This window comes from Bidens hawaiensis, unplaced genomic scaffold, assembly GCF_021521415.1.
Source record: "Bidens hawaiensis isolate Kalapana, Puna unplaced genomic scaffold, B.hawaiensis_p1.1 tig00014658_1, whole genome shotgun sequence".
Classification (NCBI taxonomy): Eukaryota; Viridiplantae; Streptophyta; class Magnoliopsida; order Asterales; family Asteraceae; genus Bidens; species Bidens hawaiensis.
In genome coordinates this window covers 294,781-313,098 of record NW_027492282.1, presented here as the reverse complement: position 1 = coordinate 313,098, position 18,318 = coordinate 294,781, and the positions used below count along the sequence as shown (strand labels likewise).

General features: G+C 37.1%; 2 protein-coding genes and 1 long non-coding RNA gene across 3 annotated transcripts; 1 reads left to right on the top strand and 2 right to left on the bottom strand.

The window, feature by feature from the left end:
* Positions 1 to 70: 70 nt before the first annotated feature.
* Positions 71 to 2,705, bottom strand: LOC143547181 (uncharacterized). Its single transcript, XM_077038665.1, has 12 exons — positions 2,375 to 2,705; positions 2,103 to 2,196; positions 1,844 to 2,020; positions 1,692 to 1,781; positions 1,552 to 1,614; positions 1,391 to 1,465; positions 1,254 to 1,304; positions 1,060 to 1,137; positions 861 to 995; positions 564 to 671; positions 408 to 473; positions 71 to 279 (listed from the first exon to the last, which is right to left on the bottom strand). Exons 1-12 carry the CDS (start codon positions 2,566 to 2,568, stop codon positions 214 to 216), a joined length of 1,197 nt encoding a protein of 398 aa, XP_076894780.1. The 5' UTR covers positions 2,569 to 2,705; the 3' UTR covers positions 71 to 213.
* A 4,022-nt stretch (positions 2,706 to 6,727) lies between these two features.
* On the top strand, positions 6,728 to 9,004 carry LOC143547201 (uncharacterized). Its single transcript, XR_013137734.1, has 3 exons — positions 6,728 to 6,919; positions 8,121 to 8,207; positions 8,735 to 9,004. It is a non-coding gene; the product is annotated as an uncharacterized LOC143547201 (long non-coding RNA).
* Positions 9,005 to 10,271: 1,267 nt separating this feature from the next.
* LOC143547180 (uncharacterized) lies at positions 10,272 to 15,354 on the bottom strand. Its single transcript, XM_077038664.1, has 14 exons — positions 15,254 to 15,354; positions 15,036 to 15,152; positions 14,860 to 14,944; positions 14,659 to 14,767; positions 14,444 to 14,511; positions 14,050 to 14,175; positions 12,721 to 13,412; positions 12,440 to 12,637; positions 12,309 to 12,369; positions 11,984 to 12,097; positions 11,747 to 11,860; positions 11,564 to 11,650; positions 11,112 to 11,168; positions 10,272 to 10,776 (listed from the first exon to the last, which is right to left on the bottom strand). Exons 1-13 carry the CDS (start codon positions 15,352 to 15,354, stop codon positions 11,151 to 11,153), a joined length of 1,890 nt encoding a protein of 629 aa, XP_076894779.1. The 3' UTR covers positions 10,272 to 10,776; positions 11,112 to 11,150.
* Positions 15,355 to 18,318: the final 2,964 nt, after the last annotated feature.

Here is an 18,318-nt window from a genome sequence, read left to right as displayed (position 1 = left end):
AAATAATCATAAACAGTCCGTTTCGATTTAAACACCCAAACGCCTCCATATACATGACATAAATACATACATGACACACCAACTTACAGACCAAAATGGTGGTGAAAAGTGTTGTATTATTAGCATTCCCAATTAGATACTTACAAAAAGCTTAGTATTCAATTGTTAACATATAAAACTCAACAACAATAAACCCATCGCACAGGGCCATAATTAATACTCAGGTCTAGATAGTCGAGTGTCTGATAGAACCGAGAACATCTGTGTATCTACAAATTCCTGCAAAACTAGAAATTTTCAGAACTCCCACAATTTGCAATTGAGGTAGCTACACAATATCTAAAGAACTAATAGGCTAAAGAACATGATTGAACGAGTTAATTAAGACTAAGGAAGAATGATGGTACCCTGACAAATTGGCGGTCTCTATAAGCGAATGAATCAATATAGCTTTCCTTGATAAGTACAGGAACCTGCAGATACAACACCTTAAGGATCATGCAAGTAGCCATCAATGGTTGAGTAACCATTATAATTCAGAGTTAAGAGTTGGGTTATTTTACTCGTACATTATCGTATTGCATGCCAGTCATTGCATGGCTGGACAAGTTTGAACAAAGGTACTCCAAATGCTGTCTCACGCCAGCTAAGAATTGCGTTGCAGCATCAATCTGTGTCACAATATCGTACTTTACTTATCATCCCACTTGTTAATTAATACTTTAAAATCAACTTTGATGTGCGTATTTCACTAATATACAAATGGGATTATAAGTTGAGAAACAAGTGTACGAGCTGCATAAATAGTTATATCAATTGCTTTAAATGTGATACATAAGGCGGGCGCAAAAGAAAATGACCTGCCATTTATTGCACTTGTATACCGGATGCTTTTTAGCAGCAACTTTGTCACTTGATAGTCTAGCATGAAGTGGCCCGAGTCTGGTCATCAGTTCTCTTTGCTTAGGAAGTGCTGGCAAGGAGGACATCTCAACCTGCCGCAAATAGTTAACGTGTCAGGTAAATTTAATATACTTCTTCCTTATTTAAATTTTATACCTGGTCATCAGCCAAATTAACATGAACAAGGTTACTAGATTTCATCTTGTAATCAGTTGGTTTATGTAGTATCCCAACCTGCACAACAAGTACAAAACACAAAGATGCTGTTCAAAATATTATTCTTATTTAAAATCCACCCAACTTCATATATATTCCTAAACAATCTTACTGAATCGTGCTATGAAACTTACAACAAAGGGAACCGGGGCGTCAAGAAAATCAAACATTTTCCTTGGAAGAACCTGAAAAATGAAAACAATTATAATAAAAATACAAATCATTAAATTAAAACAATTTAGAAGATTTTATGAATTAAAAAGAGACTTACTGGAAGGAACAGGCTCTGCCATTCAAATGGAAGAATCATAGGAATAAGAGATAACACTGTGGCTGATAACACACCCTACATATGTAACAACTAGCAATTAATAAGTTTGAAATAACAATCATTAACTAGTATTCATCAATAGTTTTCAGAAAAAAGATTACCAGATTTGGAGACGTGATGATAACTTGTTTCTCCAAAAGCACCGCAGCAATCAATATTAAAACCTGACATGATTATATTCCATTATTCCCGTATATAACAGTTGTAATTAAGATGATTATAGTTCTATGTAAGCATTTACATTTTGAAGAGAAAGAGCTCTACAGAGTGTAATAGTTGTCCAGTTTGATAACGAGACAGCTTCCTCAATCGCAGCAAGTTTGAATTTGACCTGGTCAAACACGACACGTCAGCACGAGTGAATCTGAACAACGCGTTAACAAGACGCTTTACCTTATCAGGAATCATTGACATATCAGCATTGGGATTTTCTTCAAAGGCAAAAGCGATTCTATAATATTCAATCGCGTGTAGATGCTCGAGTGGCTTGAAATGTACTTTGCCTCCATATGATGGAACTGGCAAAGCGTGATAACCGCAAACTATCTGTAACATTTCATTTTTATTTTCCTGCCATCACCAAACACTTGGCATAATTAATTATTAATTAAGAAAAAAACTTGATAATGTTTAAGCAAGAAAGTCAACATACCTTAGCCCATTCCATAATCGTTTTATCAGAGGCGTATTTATCGCTGCAGGAAAGTACTCCATCTTCATCTTCTGTCACAACGCCTCTCACTGAACTGGTTAAACACAAGAACATGGTTTTTAACAACTGAAAAGTTATAATATTAACTGAAAAGTAATCAACTGTAGAAGTCTTTGTGTGACTTTTGACCCGTTTGATGTGTTTCCTACATAGCTATTCTTTTTATCTGACCCGTTAATAGATAAAAAAAAAGCAGAATGAAGTTTGCTAACCTGAAGAGCGGTCCAGAGCTGCGAATGCGTTCTAGTGAGCCTTTAACAGGAACAACACATGCATTAATACTGGCCTTGCGAATGCCATCATGATCACCATGCATTTTTCCATAACACTCGCGTTTTGAAGGTGAATTTGCAGAAGAAGTAGGCGAAAGGGCTAGTGTCCCATCAACTGGTATTGCAGAATCCATCCACGGCCGGTGCTTATGTGGACTGCCACGCTCATCATCTTGGTTATTTAGTTTAGGTGATGAAGGAATATGATCAAGGCTCACTTCACTAACAAACTGCGTTATTCGATTCAGACGTTCTTGTGCAACAAGACTGCAGCAAAATCACATGCATTTACAGCCTGGTAGTTAAAATTCGACATGCTTTCTCGAGGTGACAAAATTCTCACGGGTCAAAACGGGAAATTATTTGGTACAATATTGTTTTATTAATATAATTGTGTCAAATATGACTAAAATTTCCACTAAAATAAACTTTTTAATCATATTTGGTCGTCGAATAATTATAAAAAGTTAAAATAATTTTTTAATAATATAATATTTCAAATACCAAACAGTTTAAATATTACATAAGCTAATTTACAAGTTATTATATTATAAAATAAAACTTTTTTTTATAAATAATAAGCATATAGCCCGAATTGACCCGGGCATTGGTCAAAAATGCCACCTATAAAGTTTCGATATGAACGAAGGTGGTAAAAAACTAGCCTGTTTAGCATCTCATAATGCAGATCAAAGAAGGGCACTCTTGTCAATAAACAGTAACAACGAGGTGCGGTAATTAAAAACCGACTGCCATGTCCCGGTACTCTTGGAAGGGATGATGCAACACCAAGCATCCCGGGTGGTCTTTGAACAAATTCTTGTGTGTGTAAGCAAACACCATAAAGAGTTGCACTGTCCGCCACCTGCATCGATACAGATTTATTATATACAAAGTAAAGCCTATATATATAGTAACTGATATATCTGTTTCAAACACATAGTAAAAAAGGTTTTAAAGTACATTGGCATGTTGTCTGTTTTCGGCGTTAATATATCGACAAGGTTTTATATGGTATGAAAAGAGAGATATTATTTGAGTTCTTGTAATGGAAGCCTAGTGATAAACCAACCAGATATCAAAACTAAATACAACTTGCCTTGAGTGAAAATATAAATGATAAGTCATCTCTGCTTAAGTGGTTCTGTTCATGAAATACAATAAAAGAATGTTAACATAATTTAAAAAAAAATATTTTTAATATGAGGAAATAGAAATGATTTCCACATACCCATACCTGTGCGTACACGAGTTGATTTAGTTCACTTAGCGATGGGGACTTCGTCAGCATACATGCCTGAAAAAAGCACAAAATTCTCTTTTGAAAAAAATACCTATCTATACCATTCGGATCATAAATAAAACCACAATATACTAACGAGAGCCATAATAGTCATATACGCTGATGGAAGACAACATTGTTCTTATGAAAAATGTCTAAACGTTGTCATAGCAGAAAATTATAGAAAAATACAGCTGATTCGGGTTATGTTTATGTCTTTAACAGGTCAAATGGTAAAAGTAGAAGAAAGTAAATGGGTCAAACGGGTTGAAAGTTGCCAGAAATGTATTTAACGCGTAAAACTTCCTACATCATTGTTATATAAAAACAGATTACTATTATTAAGATGATATAATCTTCATAATCATATTTCCATCATTAGTTATTTATAAAAGAGACTTGGAGTTAAGCAATACATCACCTTGACACCTTCAGGAAAACAAAAGGATGCTAAATCTGATAAGCCCATAGGTAACATCTTCCCTGGAGGGTACTTGAAAAGTATCTGAAAGTAATAAGAAAATAAAAGACACATTTTATATCAATTATATAGATACAAGTTACAACACTTTCAAGTTATGTTCTGCTACTATATTTTTTTTATCATTAAGACATTGCAGACATTTATCTTCATTCAAAATTGTAATCTCAACTTATGCGAAAAAAAACATGCATAAGTAGATATTGCAAGAACTGCAGACCTGAGGTTCCATCATCGCAACAGGAGGTGATCGAAGATTCATGATCCTAATATCTGCTTTGTCAGATTTGGCCTCCCATTTCTTCCTTTTGGCAAATGCATCCTCCACAGGCTCGAGATTAGCATTTGGATGAATACCCGCGATAAGAAAATGTTCAAAAAGCGTGGTTGTATCTTCAAACTTTGTGGTATCCTAAAGGGACAGACATTATATATGTAAACAAAAAGTTGAGGCAAATTATGAGCAATAAGGATCATAATAATATTATTACCAAGGGCTTTGAGTGAAATTGACCCCAGTGGCGTTTCGGATGAGCTAAAACCTCTGGATTGAAGAAGGCTTGATCCTGACCAGCACCCCAGTGCAAGGCTCTTTGCATATGAGTCTTGAATCTTTGAAAACCATTGCTTTGATTATTATTATTGTTATTATTATGATTATCGAATGATGTCACAATTTCGCTTCTACAACGTCTATGGCCCGCACCTACACTTGTCATTCTAGAAAGATATATATAATCTACACTTGTGTCATATATACTAATCCTCAAATTAGAAGAGCTTAATGAGAAACCCTTATAATATTAATGTGATTCACATTAAACCACACAACATATCATTGAATAATAATAATAATAGTCTTGTTTGATCATGCAAACACCATAAATGAACTTGAATCATTATCTGCAGATGCATACTGCCTCAAGTTGCAAGGATTCATGGAGAATAATAACATGTTGAGGTTTCTTCCACAAATTAATATCCTGAACATGCATACAATATATTAACTGAAAACATACGAATGAAATAATGTCTCGGATTTGTTCGAAAACAAAAGGCGAATGAAATAGGAAAAAAATTATAAAAGGAAAATTGGAAGCAATTAAAAGATTGATGTTAAATGCACCTGTAATTAAGGACAAACATGAACACAAACTAGGGTTTGTGAAGTATTTCTTGATCATGAGATTACTATGGTTTTTTTTTGTTACGTTTGCATGATCATTGGAATGCATGCATGGATAAAAGCTTGGCATTCAAATGGATTAACGATGAACAGGAATTGTGCCAAAGAAATATGCATGTATGTATTATTATGCATTTTGTTACAAAATTACAAATTAAAAATGAATATAGAATGCCAAAAACTAATAACCTTTTAATTAACTTTTTTTCCTTTTAAAAAGTTTTATATACTTCATTATTTTTTAAAAAAAGCCCGATTGAATTTTAATAATTCGGACCGTTACTTATTGGGCAATAATAATTCATATTTATAATATGACTATTGAGAGTCATAAACTCATAATTTTTATGTTCACTATCAACAACAATCTCACTCTACCGTCATTAATTGATATATTTCTATCTTAATCAAGATATCGTAAGTTGTGTTAATGAGATTTTTATCTTAAAAACCGAATTTTTTTTATTTGGTATATCAGGGTTGTTTTAGAGATTAGATATATAGAATATGCAATCAAGCTAGGTTATGTGTTAATAAATTAGCCTTTGCTACAAATCTATTTTTCTTTTCTACTTTTCATGCATGTACAGCTAGAGGAGGATGACAGAGACAAAAAAGATAAGGGGGGGGGGGGGGGGGGTTTGTAGAATTGGAGGAAATTAGGAGGAACTTTTTGGAGGTCTAGGTGTTGGTGGTCTGAAAATGATGAATCTAGCTTTACTTTCAAAATGGTGGTGAAGATGGCGTTCGGATAATGATTTGTTGTGGGTAAAAGGGGTTAATGCTATTCACTCGTTTGCTCGATACGTGGATGGTAAGATCTTCCATTTGTGGTGCTTGGCAGAATATCTTAAAGATCAGTAATGGTTTTGCTTCTTTGGGTATTGACTTGCATGGTTTTGTTTATCCAGAAAGTGGGTTTGGGCAATAAAACTAGATCTTGGCTAGACCCTCAAAGATTTATTTCAGGACTTATTTAAGCTTGAAGTTAATAAAAATGTCTAGTTTGCGAGAGAGTTCTGATAAAATGGGATGACGGTGACTCACTTTGAGTGGGCTTGGGTTATTGTTTCCCTTTCTGTTGGAGCTGCATTGGATTTGGAAGACATAACTGAATTGGTGACATTGTATTCGTTTCCCTTTCCACCCGTCGTCCGTAGTGACCGAGTGAGTCGGTGAGCCTGTAAACCCACGTAGCGAAGCAGCCTAGGGTTTTTTTCTTTGATCCTAACGTCACCGCCTTCTTTTCTCTGCGATCAGTCTTTTTGATGAAATTTTGGGATGTCGAACAATACGGTGGTGATGGTGGAACTAAGTTCCGATGAAGAAGCTGATTGTAACAAACCCAAATCACTTGTTGACTCCTCCAATGATGATGATGATAATGACTGCGTGGTTCTAGATAATGATCCTAATGAACAACAACAACAACTACTACTAATTCACAATCATAATAATGTTAATATTAATAATATTAATTCCGGTGACGGCAATGACGATTCCGATGACCTCCTTGTCGTTAGTGAAAAGGGTCAGGTTAGATACACTTTCATTCATTCCTTAATTTCATCTTTATTATTATTATTATTATTATGTTAGGGTTTATGTGATTCTAAATAAAAATTTTAACTTTATTGGTTTCCATGCACTCTGTATAAAGAAATACCAAAAGATACCCAAAAAGGTTTTTTCTTTATCATGTAATGTCCAAACTCACACCGCGCGTTATAACGTGTTAGATTAACTGGTTACTTACGTGAGTTAATTAAAAACATTTTAAAAAAAAAGTAAATAAAAAGAAAAGCTTAGGTGGTTTTGTTGCAAATGTTGAAACATTTTGGCAAATTTCCAAAAGGTACTAGCTTTTCATTAATTTAGTGTTGTGATGTGCCAAATCACCTTATGATAAAAATTCCTTAAAACGTCTACACGCCTTGAATGAAGTTCTCATGACTTGAATCATAGTCGTCGCCACTAAATTTGTATAAATCCACGCAACCCAAATATCTCAACTGAAACTTGTAAACGCACGAGAACAAAAATCCCAAATCGAACCCTAATGAACACCACAAATCGAAATTGAATTTAAATTAATTAAAAACAACCAAACGATTTATAATGAAGTGGCAGGTAAGCGGGCAACAAGCTGCGCCGCAACCCCCTTTTGGATAGCAAACCCAATCCTACTAAAAACAAAGTTTCGGTTCTTATGGGCCGATAAATTACTATCCACGACTTTCTGAACTCTGTTCAAAAGGTCCACAACATCCGGAGCTAAGAAACCAAAAGTGTCAAAGGCAAAGAGGACAAACACGTGTTGATTCTCCAAACAAGCTCTCTCGTGTTTAGCAACCTTGCCCGATGCCGCCTTCAATGCTGCCTGACCTGCTACAAACCCATTGCCCCTAAGTCCAACAAGAGGGGACACTCCTGTGAGGTCGACACAAGCGTGTTTTCCCCCTACCCACCCAAAAACAAGAATATCGGTCGGTTGTAATGTGGATCTTCCTTCAAGAGGATCCGTAAGAAAGTTTACGGGAGCATCCTTTTTAGCCGAAATTCCGGCTCGTTTAAGAACATCGCATAGAACATCCCTCACAAATATCATTGATTTAAGTACCAACATAGTTTGTCTTCTTTCTTGAATTTTCTGAGTGATTTGATATATTAAATAGGATTAGTATTAAAAAAACTGGCATCAAATATCTAATGATATGAAGACACTTTTGTTTTGTAGGTTGCATGTCGAGATTATCCCCATTCTAGGCATCTTTGTATCAAATTCCCATTCTCAACTACCCCAAATCAAAGCCACTGTGAGCAGGTAATTTTATTTCAAAGTTAACTAATTTTTTTACTTTAACCGTGGTTAATATCGTTAAATTAAAATCAATATACTTTTATATTACTTACAGTTATTTTTGATATACTAAAGCTCCCCTTTCTATAAAAGTAGACGAATAACTCGTTAAACTAATTGTTGTATATTGAAGTCCCTATAGTTGTCTAAAAGCATGTAGTTTTATATAAAAGTGTATATTGATTTGTTAACTCTGTAGATTGGTTGATATAATTTTTTAGCAAAAATGTAGAATGCCACTTTATAAAATTTTGATCGATTAAGAAGTAACAAGTCATTATACTTACTAGCTTTTTTTTTACAGACTCTAAGGGCTTTTTTTTTCAGACTCAAGGGCTTTATTATACAAAAATTAGTCCTGCTTCCAATTTACTTAGCTTTTTACAGTGATCTTTTCATGAAAAATAAGAAAAATGAATTTTTTTTATCATAATGACAAACAAATTGCACTATTACCATTAAGCTCTTTTGACCTTTGTTTGTTTTTTTAGTGTTACTGTTATGTCTGTGACTCGCTTGCTCCATGTGTCTATTGGGGCAATGGCACTGCCGCTACAGACCATTGTCACGCCACTGATAAAGACGAGTTTTGGATAAATGAGAGGAAAACTGTCAAAAACGGTTCTAAAATTGCCCAACCCGTAACTCAAATCACACCACCTCCGGTTCATATTCCAAACCAGGGCTCTAGAATTGCCCAACCCGTAACTCAACCCACACCACCTCCGGTTCACATTCCAAACCCGGGCTCTAGAATTGCCCAACCCGTAACTCAACCCACACCACCTCCGGTTCACATTCCAAACCCGGGATCTAGAATTGCCCAACCTGTAACTCAACCCACACCACCTCCGGTTCACATTCCAAACCCGGGATCTAGAATTGCCCAACCCGTAACTCAACCCACACCACCTCCGGTTCACATTCCAAACCCAGGCTCTAGAATTGCCCAACCCGTAACTCAACCCACACCACCTCCGGTTCATATTCCAAACGCGGCTAACCTTCAACACCAGAGAAACAACCCATTTACATCAAGAAACAAATCACGTCCTGATTCGACATCTCAAGCTTTAATTAGGACTCACCAGAAGTTTAACCTCGGCTCTACGGTTAATAAACCGGTTTTCAAAAGAGCAGGTGTGGTTAGGGTGGCAGCACCTAGTGCGGTTAGGGTGGCACCAGCAGATGCTGTTAATGTTGCACCAACAGGTGCGGTTAGGGTTGCACGAACTGTTGCGGTTGCACGAAGAGAGGCGGCTAGGGCTGCAAGAGCAGTTGCGGTTGCACGAAGAGATGCAGCTAGGGCTGCACGGACAGTTGCGGTTGCACGAACAAATGCGGCAGGGTTGCACGAGCGGTTGCGCAAACAGATGTCGTTACGGATACACCAACAGCCAATCAAAACCCAATTAGGGGCAGTTTTGGAAATGTCAATAGATCTTTAGGTACTGTACAACCAAATGCATCTGTTAATCATCAACAACCTCAAGTCTCCAATCATTCAAACTTTAACCTGTTTCCGGGAGCCACGCATTACCAATCGGCCCCACCATTTCCTTCGATACCCCACCCGGTGCCACCGTTATCATGCTCCTGGTAAGACTGTTTCAGATTTGACCCGTAATGAAGCTCAGAATTTGAAAGATGGCGGTACGGGCCAAGGTTCAACAGACAACTCATCATTGGTGGGTGGGTTAGCTGACCATCAGTATCATTGGTTTTGTGATGACCCACCTATTGACTCGGGGTTCGGTGACTACTCACTTGATTCTGGTTTTGTAGGGACAGGCCCGATTTTCGACTTTTTTGATTCCTAATGTTTTTTTGCTTGGTATAGAATGGTGAAGCACTCAGCATTCAACGAATGCTTTGTTTAAGGATATTCATGATGTATCTTTTTTTTTTACCCATATGGGTGATAACTCTTGACATGATTAAAGTTAATTATTTGATTTTTAGCTTTTTTTTTATAACTATGAATTCTAAACAGGAAATTAATTTCATTTTAAATCTCTTTGATTATTCTCATTTATTTGCTTATTCTATTCTCGAGCTAAATATATAAAAATCTGTGTTGGTTAATTGATAATGGGAGAGAAGTATATAAAATGTATTGAAGTTGTCTAAATCACTAAACTCAACTAATATTCATAAGTAAATATAAACTGGGATGACCTAAAACACATGACTCATGGGTTCATGCAACCATTCTTGAAAAATCAATCTTTTTCATTTCATTGATGTGTCTTGGAACACAAACTCAAAAGTTGGATGTTCTTGACTTAAAACAGTGACCAAGACCAAGAAATGTTTACAATTGCAAGTATTGTCAATGATATACAACTTTAGCCATTAGAAATGACTACCTTATAGGTATACAACAAGGTGATTACTGTTCACTGTATAATGCACAGAATGGGTGAGGCGTAAAAAAAATAACAAAAAGCGGTGAACCTGACTTCATCTGCATTGCCTTCAAAATACTAGGCGCTGATTCCGCAAATATAAAACTGAAAGTGCTCACTTTGACCTACAAGGTCAATCGTTTCATCGTCATTAAAAGGGGCGTTTTGTGTTTAACTAACGGTCTAAGCACATCTTTACGCTATGAGTGTGAATTTTGTAATGCAACATGAAATTCGTCGGTTTAAATTTATCTTAAAAACGAGCCAGGCCTGTTTATTTTAAAATTTTTGAAAAAAAATTCTTAGTGTCATAACTTAAAAGATAAAAGAGAAATGAGCACCATGTATTATAGTTTTATAATAATTTTACATGTGTTTGTGTGTTTGTGTTTTTAGTTGAATATTTTAACTACCGAATTATGCAAAGTAAAAAAGAAATTATTCGGTTATGATAATATACCTCAGATGTGAAATCTCACTGTGGGTGTTTTTAACATTCCTAAGCGTATGCCTGAACCTGCAACATAATCAAATACAAAACTATATCACCAAAAGATTCAATCATTTGCACCTACAGAATTAAAAAGTTTGTAATTGCTAAACTTGTTTGAGAGAAAGTGAAGAAAAGCCGTCGATTTTACTATAATACCCTCAATATATCAAACAGGTACAAATTCAGACATCAATAAGAAAATGCACAATATTCCCTCCATGTTAACAGTAAATAAAATAAGCATAAAAAGTCATCATTATGTGGAAACTAATGATATTACTTTTACTTTCTTTAAAAAAACAAAAACTAATTTCAGACTTCCAGTAACAGGACCAATACTGAAGAAAAGACGGGTTTCAAAAACAAAAACGTATAACTGAAGTATTAAGAATTTCAGACAACCTGTATTACGGTTCTACCTCAACTGCTTGTAGTTGTGCTTCAGAAAAGTGATCAGGCCTGGTAGCATGAGTACCGTCATACTCAAGAATTCTAAGCTTGCCTTCCTGCAAACATCATTTGAAACAAATCATATTTAACACGAGTCAAAACAGGGGTCGACTTCAAACACTTTTAAAAATGAGGCGGGCCCACATGCAGACCTTGGTTCCATAAACAAGACCACCACCAGCAAAAGGATGAAAGCAAGCCACATTGACCTCATCTTCTGCGCTTGGAAGCACACTCACAAGTTCCATATTTGAGGCCCTATAAACCTAAAACCCAATTTCAAAGTGTAAATAACCATATAACTTATAAAGAACATGTACACTAGATCTTCAATTTAGCATAATAATGATCTCAAGAGATGATATGTGCAAAGTTAAATACGAATTTACCTCTAGAACGGTGTAAATAGATAATGAGGAGTCCCCATTAATAACAATGCTTTTAAGAAGAGAACTGTGACGTCGACCGTAAGCAAGCAATATGTGCTCAGAAGTGGGCGAAAACTGCAAAAACACAATGATTTTTTATAGTTATATTTTCTCGTAAAAGTCCCTCAATGATTTTTTGCACATAAAAAACCAATATGTTGAATATTTTATAGGGGACTTCTATGAGAAAATATAGAAAGTATATGAATTTATATAGTATTTGCCCTAAAAGTTATTATAAGATTATCTGACTAATGACAGTGATTCAAATTTGTAAGTAAATAACCTGAATGGATGTTAAACAATGAGCAGCTCTAATCGGCCTTGATATAAGCACCGAACCAAAACTACATGAGATGATAATAATTTTTCAGATTACAATAAAAAATATTAAAAACTTAGAAATTTGATTCTTACGTTGCTTCCTCAAGTGAATATATCCTAAGTTCATACATAACTTGGCGAGCAGAAAGCGGATGCCTTGTTGGCGAACTTGCAGCCCGTTCTTGAAGAAGTTGGGTTGGTAATCCCGGGTCGGATTCAAACTGAGGAAGCACACATGCGACACAAGCAGCTAAATATCTCCCACAAGGTGAAAAATGGGCCCCCATTTCACTGTTCAAACACTTTGCAACATAAACCAACATCTCACCATACAATAGTTCAGTTCATACACTTCAACTGCCTGTAAACCTTACCTACAAAGAACTGCATGTGGTATTATTAACCGACATCTTTCAGCTTTAAGAGATGCACACGGGTTTTTAAAATCATGAGGCCAAATTCTTAGCTTTACAGTACAAGGTAATTCAGCAGCAGCAGTTGCGGTTAATGATGCAGAAAGTTGAGACTGTATTCGACTCGTTATCGGAAATGAATCACCATCATATTGTGATGCAGATGTCGATGCACCATTTGAACCATATGGCACCTCGGCTGACTCAGATGGCAATGTGGTCGATGAAGTGCCAGCCTGGCTTTGACCAACTAACCATCCTTGCATAAAGGGTAACTCCAAACACACAGGGTCTGTAAAAATTACTTGCCTAGTCTCGTCTGTGGGCCCGCCACCAGAAGTATCCATGCTAGAGGCCATAATTTGTTCATACAGTTCTGTTGCGCTTGCAAGAACTTGAAGTCGATCAGAGGATTCTAATTGTGTGTTGACCGGGCCAACGGGTCTACTGGCGATTTGTAGGTGGGGCGTTGAATCAGGATTTGGATGAGGAGAGCAGAAGAGAGGTACAGGCATCAATGGTAACTCTCCAGCTAAACTTAAACGATCAATGGAATGCATGTTTCCCATATATACAGATGGAGGAGGATAATGCAAATAACCCAAAGATGTTGCAGGTGCCATTGTAGAATCGGAAGAGTCAAGATCATTAACCTGTTAAAATACAAGTCAAATATCAGATTATCAATATATTGTAATAATATAGTTTTTGAGATCTTGGTTTTAAAATGCGCTCATCAGGAGCGCATGATACGATAGGCTCCAATTCCATGATGCGAGGATGATGCGCTCTAAAACGCATAATGCGTGATGCAGTCTGATGCGCACATTTCTGAGTTAAAGTGAATTCCTGCATAGATTACTTGTACCTTAGACATAGACTACATGTACACATAAAGCCTCTTTGGTAAAAAAAACTTATTTTGGTTATACATAGGACTTCTTTGGTGGTACTATAGCTAGTTTTTACTTTATTTACTTTAATCTCTTATTTTTAGCATTTAAAATTTAATGAGTTAAAATATAATTTTAAGTATTTTTTAAAACTAAACGGAATGTATATGTGATGCGTGCGCATCACGCATTGGCTTTTTGGATTAAGACGCATTGGAGCGCATCGCACATTTTAAAACGAAGTTTTTGATCATATATAATGAACTTTTATTTATAAACAGTTTTGAGAAATGGACAAAGAAAGTGTTTTGTGTCAACCTGAGCCGTTTTGAGTGATCCAAAAAACTGCATGTTTTAACCCATTTTGTTACATGACCCTTCGTGAAAAGAATCTTACCTCTGCGGTTAACAAAAATGGAGCAGAATGTGGATGGAAGTGCACAGCACGAAGAGAGCGCCTTGTCCTCAATACAATAGCAGGTGAGTTAGCCTCTCCTCTATTATTGTAATGCCAAAAATACAACTGAAAAATAAAGAAAGAAATAAAACTAATGTCAATCTAATCAAATGTACATGAGTCGAATTGAATTAGAAAGAAAGGGGTCGAACAGGTCACCCCTAGCGTATTATTAATGAATAAAACCTCTTAAATCGCTTTTTCTTAAGGGTGTGATTATGATTATAATAACAAACTTCTTGTACTATATAAAATTTAATAATTTTGAACGCATTCTAACATGTCTATAAAATTCAATAATTTATATAACTATTTATATAAAATTCGATAACACCTTATGCCCTGCAGCAACTGCAAGAAAATCTCCTTCAGCATGAAAAGCTATAGAAGCAATAGGGCGGTCTGCCACAAAGCAAGAACACATATATAAGAACATGCACATATGCATATCGAAAACTGTGTTATACAAATGACAATAAAAAAGGATTTTCTTTAATAAAATATAACTTGTTCTCGAAAAAGAAGAGAGGAAATATGGTTAATGATTACAAAAATCACGAGACCCGATGCATTCTGATGTACTTGCATTCCAAAGTCGAACTTCATGATCCAAACTTCCACTTGCAAGTATCTCTGAACGCGATGGATGAAATCTAACCTGTAAAGGCATAATTAGCACATAAATAGAAAAAAAGACCATAACAAATTCTAACAATAACATAAATAGTGACTAATGAATTAATGCCTTACCACCCAAGGAGTTCTGCGATGCCCAGTCAGAACGTTTTCACATTTTCTAGTTTGGCAGTTAATTATTTTAACAGTATGATCACCACTAACAAATTAAAAAACAAGTGACTTCAGTAAGTATAACAACTACAAGTTGAAAAGAAGAAAACAAAGACTACTAATAAGCAATAACATACTGAGTAGAAGCAAGAATTTTGCCATCTGCACAAAACGCTACTGCAATTGTTGACCTTGGAGAAGGAACTAAAGGACAATATTTGGCTGATAAACACTTCAATGACTCAGCCTCCACCCTGAAACCATACAAACATGTAGTTTAAAATACTTAATAACTAAGCTTCAGTTTTTAGTTCAAAAGAATCAAACTGTTATATAAGAATAACTGAAGTACTACCATGAAAGTAGTTCACTTTTGGGATTCCTCACTCTTCCACTTTCAGGTTTTTTAACAGATGACTGATTCTTATGAAAGGATATAAAATTATATCCTTTCATTCATACTTTTATACTTTCATACTTTCTTACTTTCATACTTTCTTACTTTCTTTTGTATTAACTTACTTTCATATCTTACGTTATAAAGAGCATTACGTCCTACGTTCCTCGAGTATTATTAGGGCTCGGTACCCTCTTTCCTCGAGTATTATTAGGGCTCGGTACCCTCTTTCCTCGAATATTAGTAGGGTTTGGTTCCCTAGTTCTCGAATATTAGTAGGGTTCGATTCCCTCTTCGTTACCATACAACCATACATCATACCTCGAGTATTAGTAGGGCTCGGTACCCTTTTCGTAACCATACAACCATACATCATACCTCGAGTATTATTAGGGCTCGGTACCCTTTTCGTAACCATACAACCATACATTATCATTTCTTTCTTCTATTATCCCTATCATGTTCATACACATAAACATACATAACATACTTACCTTATACATAGCGTTACAACCTGACAGTACGTGCAATATCCGAAGATCGTTCACGTACCATCAAGCAATCATTCATACATTTCACATTATCCACATAAGGCATACACTTATCTCTTAGGATAAGTGTATTAACAAACATATTGAGTATGCACACAGCCCCGAAAACGTAACACATAAATGGGGCTAGAAACTCACCTGAACACGGTTACGTTCACCGTTAATCGTAATCCCTTTCTTCAGTTGTGCACGGCTGACTGTATAACAAGTATACGTATCAATTAACTATCACTTCTCATAATGTATTTCTATCTTTATATGACCCACAACGAACGGGGGTCCGGGGGAAGCGCCCCTGGCAGCGGGGTCTAGGGGCGGCAGCCCCTAGCAGGGTCCAAGGGGCAGAGCCCCTGGCTGGGGTCGAGCTGCCAGGTCAGCTTGGAAAAATTTTATTTCCATTAACTGTCTTAACACATTTTTCATTAGATTTTTAATTTATTTTTTAATCGAACTTGACTTTAAGCGAAGTTAAACCTTAGGCGAACTTAGCTTTAGGCGAAGTTATCAGGCGAACTTGGCTTTAGGCGAAGTTATCAGGCGAACTTGGCTTTAGGCGAAGTTAAACCTCAGGCGAACTTAGCTCTAGGCGAAGTTATCAGGCGAACTTAGCTTTACAGCGAAGTTGCCATCAGGCGAACTTAGCTTCAGGCGAAGTTGCCAGTTAGGCGAACTTAGCTTTACAGCGAAGTTGCCATCAGGCGAACTTAGCTTGCAGGCGAAGTTCATCAGGCGAACTTGGCTTGCAGGCGAAGTTCATCGCTTTGAAGGCGAAGTTGCCCATATGAGGGCGAAGTTGCCCAGATAGCCGCTGTTTCGGTTTCTGTCCAACATTTCGAGCGATTTTAACACCCTTGTTACGGTCCAACATCACCCACTACGCTTCCCGACCATTTTCGGTCGTTTATACACTAAAAGCTCGGATCTTTAAACTTCAAAGATCAAGAATCATACCTTTTTGAGCTTGTTTGGGTCTTGTTTACTCGTTATCACAACTAATCTCTCTCTCTCTCCCTCGGATCTGCCGCCTTTCTCTCTTCCGGCCGGCCGGCGGTTGTAGTGTGTGGTGTGTGTGTGTTTTGGAAGTGTGAAAGGATAAGATGGAAATGAAGATATTTTGGGTTTAGGGGATATTTATATCCCTTAGATCCCATTCTCATTTAACCCATCTCAATTAATCCAAGTCCATGGTCCGCTCCTTACCCGACCTTAATTAATTACGCGAAATCACTAAACATAACTTCCTTTATTCAACATTATAAATTTTAGGATGTTACAGTTTCCCAAAATTTGAGTGAGTGAAATCGGGTTCGAACCCAAGCCCGTAGAAGTTCAAGCAATGGCACATTGTGCACCAGGCAACTGGGCTGGTGACGTACAAGCTTTGAGAAGGATAGCAACACAATTCCCAAGCTCATCACTAGCCCGGACATCAGCAATGACATGTCAAAATCATCTAGTGTAAATAACTCTAAACACTTAGATTATTTGTGGCTATAATAGAATACGTACCTTGGGAATAGCTTCTGCCAATAGCCATTTTCGGTCTGCCTTGGCTCACACAAGCTCCATCTTGTGACCAGCGCACTCCAAAGCTTGGTCACAGTTTTTGGCATTAAGATTAGAAAGACGCTTGTCTTTGGCCGCTGATTCAGCCTGCAGAGCCCCAATCAACTTGGCATGTTCAGCCATTGCTTTGGCATGTTCTTCCAGTTGTCCCTGGAGGGCAACCTTAGCTTCCTCGGCTGCGGAGCGAGCAACCTTCTCCGCCTCCAGGGCTTGGCCGGTTTCTCTAGCTTCGTTTATAGCCCTAAGGGCTTCTTCTTTAGCATCAGAAGCAGAGGCCGCCAGTTCATCTCATTCTTCATTCATCCCCAGCCAGTCTCTGGTTATCTCATGGGTAGTGGAAATAGAATTTGCCACATAGTAAGTACGAGAGTTCAGCAACTCCTGGCGGACGCTGAGGCGACGTCTTTCCTTTTCACCATGCGGAAGACCCTCCCGCAGAAATTCATAACATGTGTTCATGTCACGGAATGTAGAATCCCGACGTAAGGTCCAATTAGGTTGATGCGGGGTAGGGTCTTCCTCTTCATGAGTAGGGGAAGTTTGGGAAGCATAAGGGAACGTGCTTATCCCCCCTTGATCCCTAAAACGGTGAACATTATAAGAGGGCGACACCTTGGCATGATCAGTCGTGTCGACCCCCTTACCCTTCAAAGGCGAATCATCCGTCACAACTACCGGGTCCTCGGCGGTATTAGGAGGCGGTGGTGGCGGACGAACAGGGGAATCCTTTAAACAGGAAATACCTTCAGACAGGTTATCCAGATTCATTAAAGACCATTAACAGTGGGTTAGAAATATTCCAACTCAAAAATAAATAAAGAGAACGTAAGGTAAACTTTGCATACCTAACGAAGGATCCTCAGCATCAAGCTGGTCCAGGCGCGCTCCCAAGGCGGAAGGGTTTGT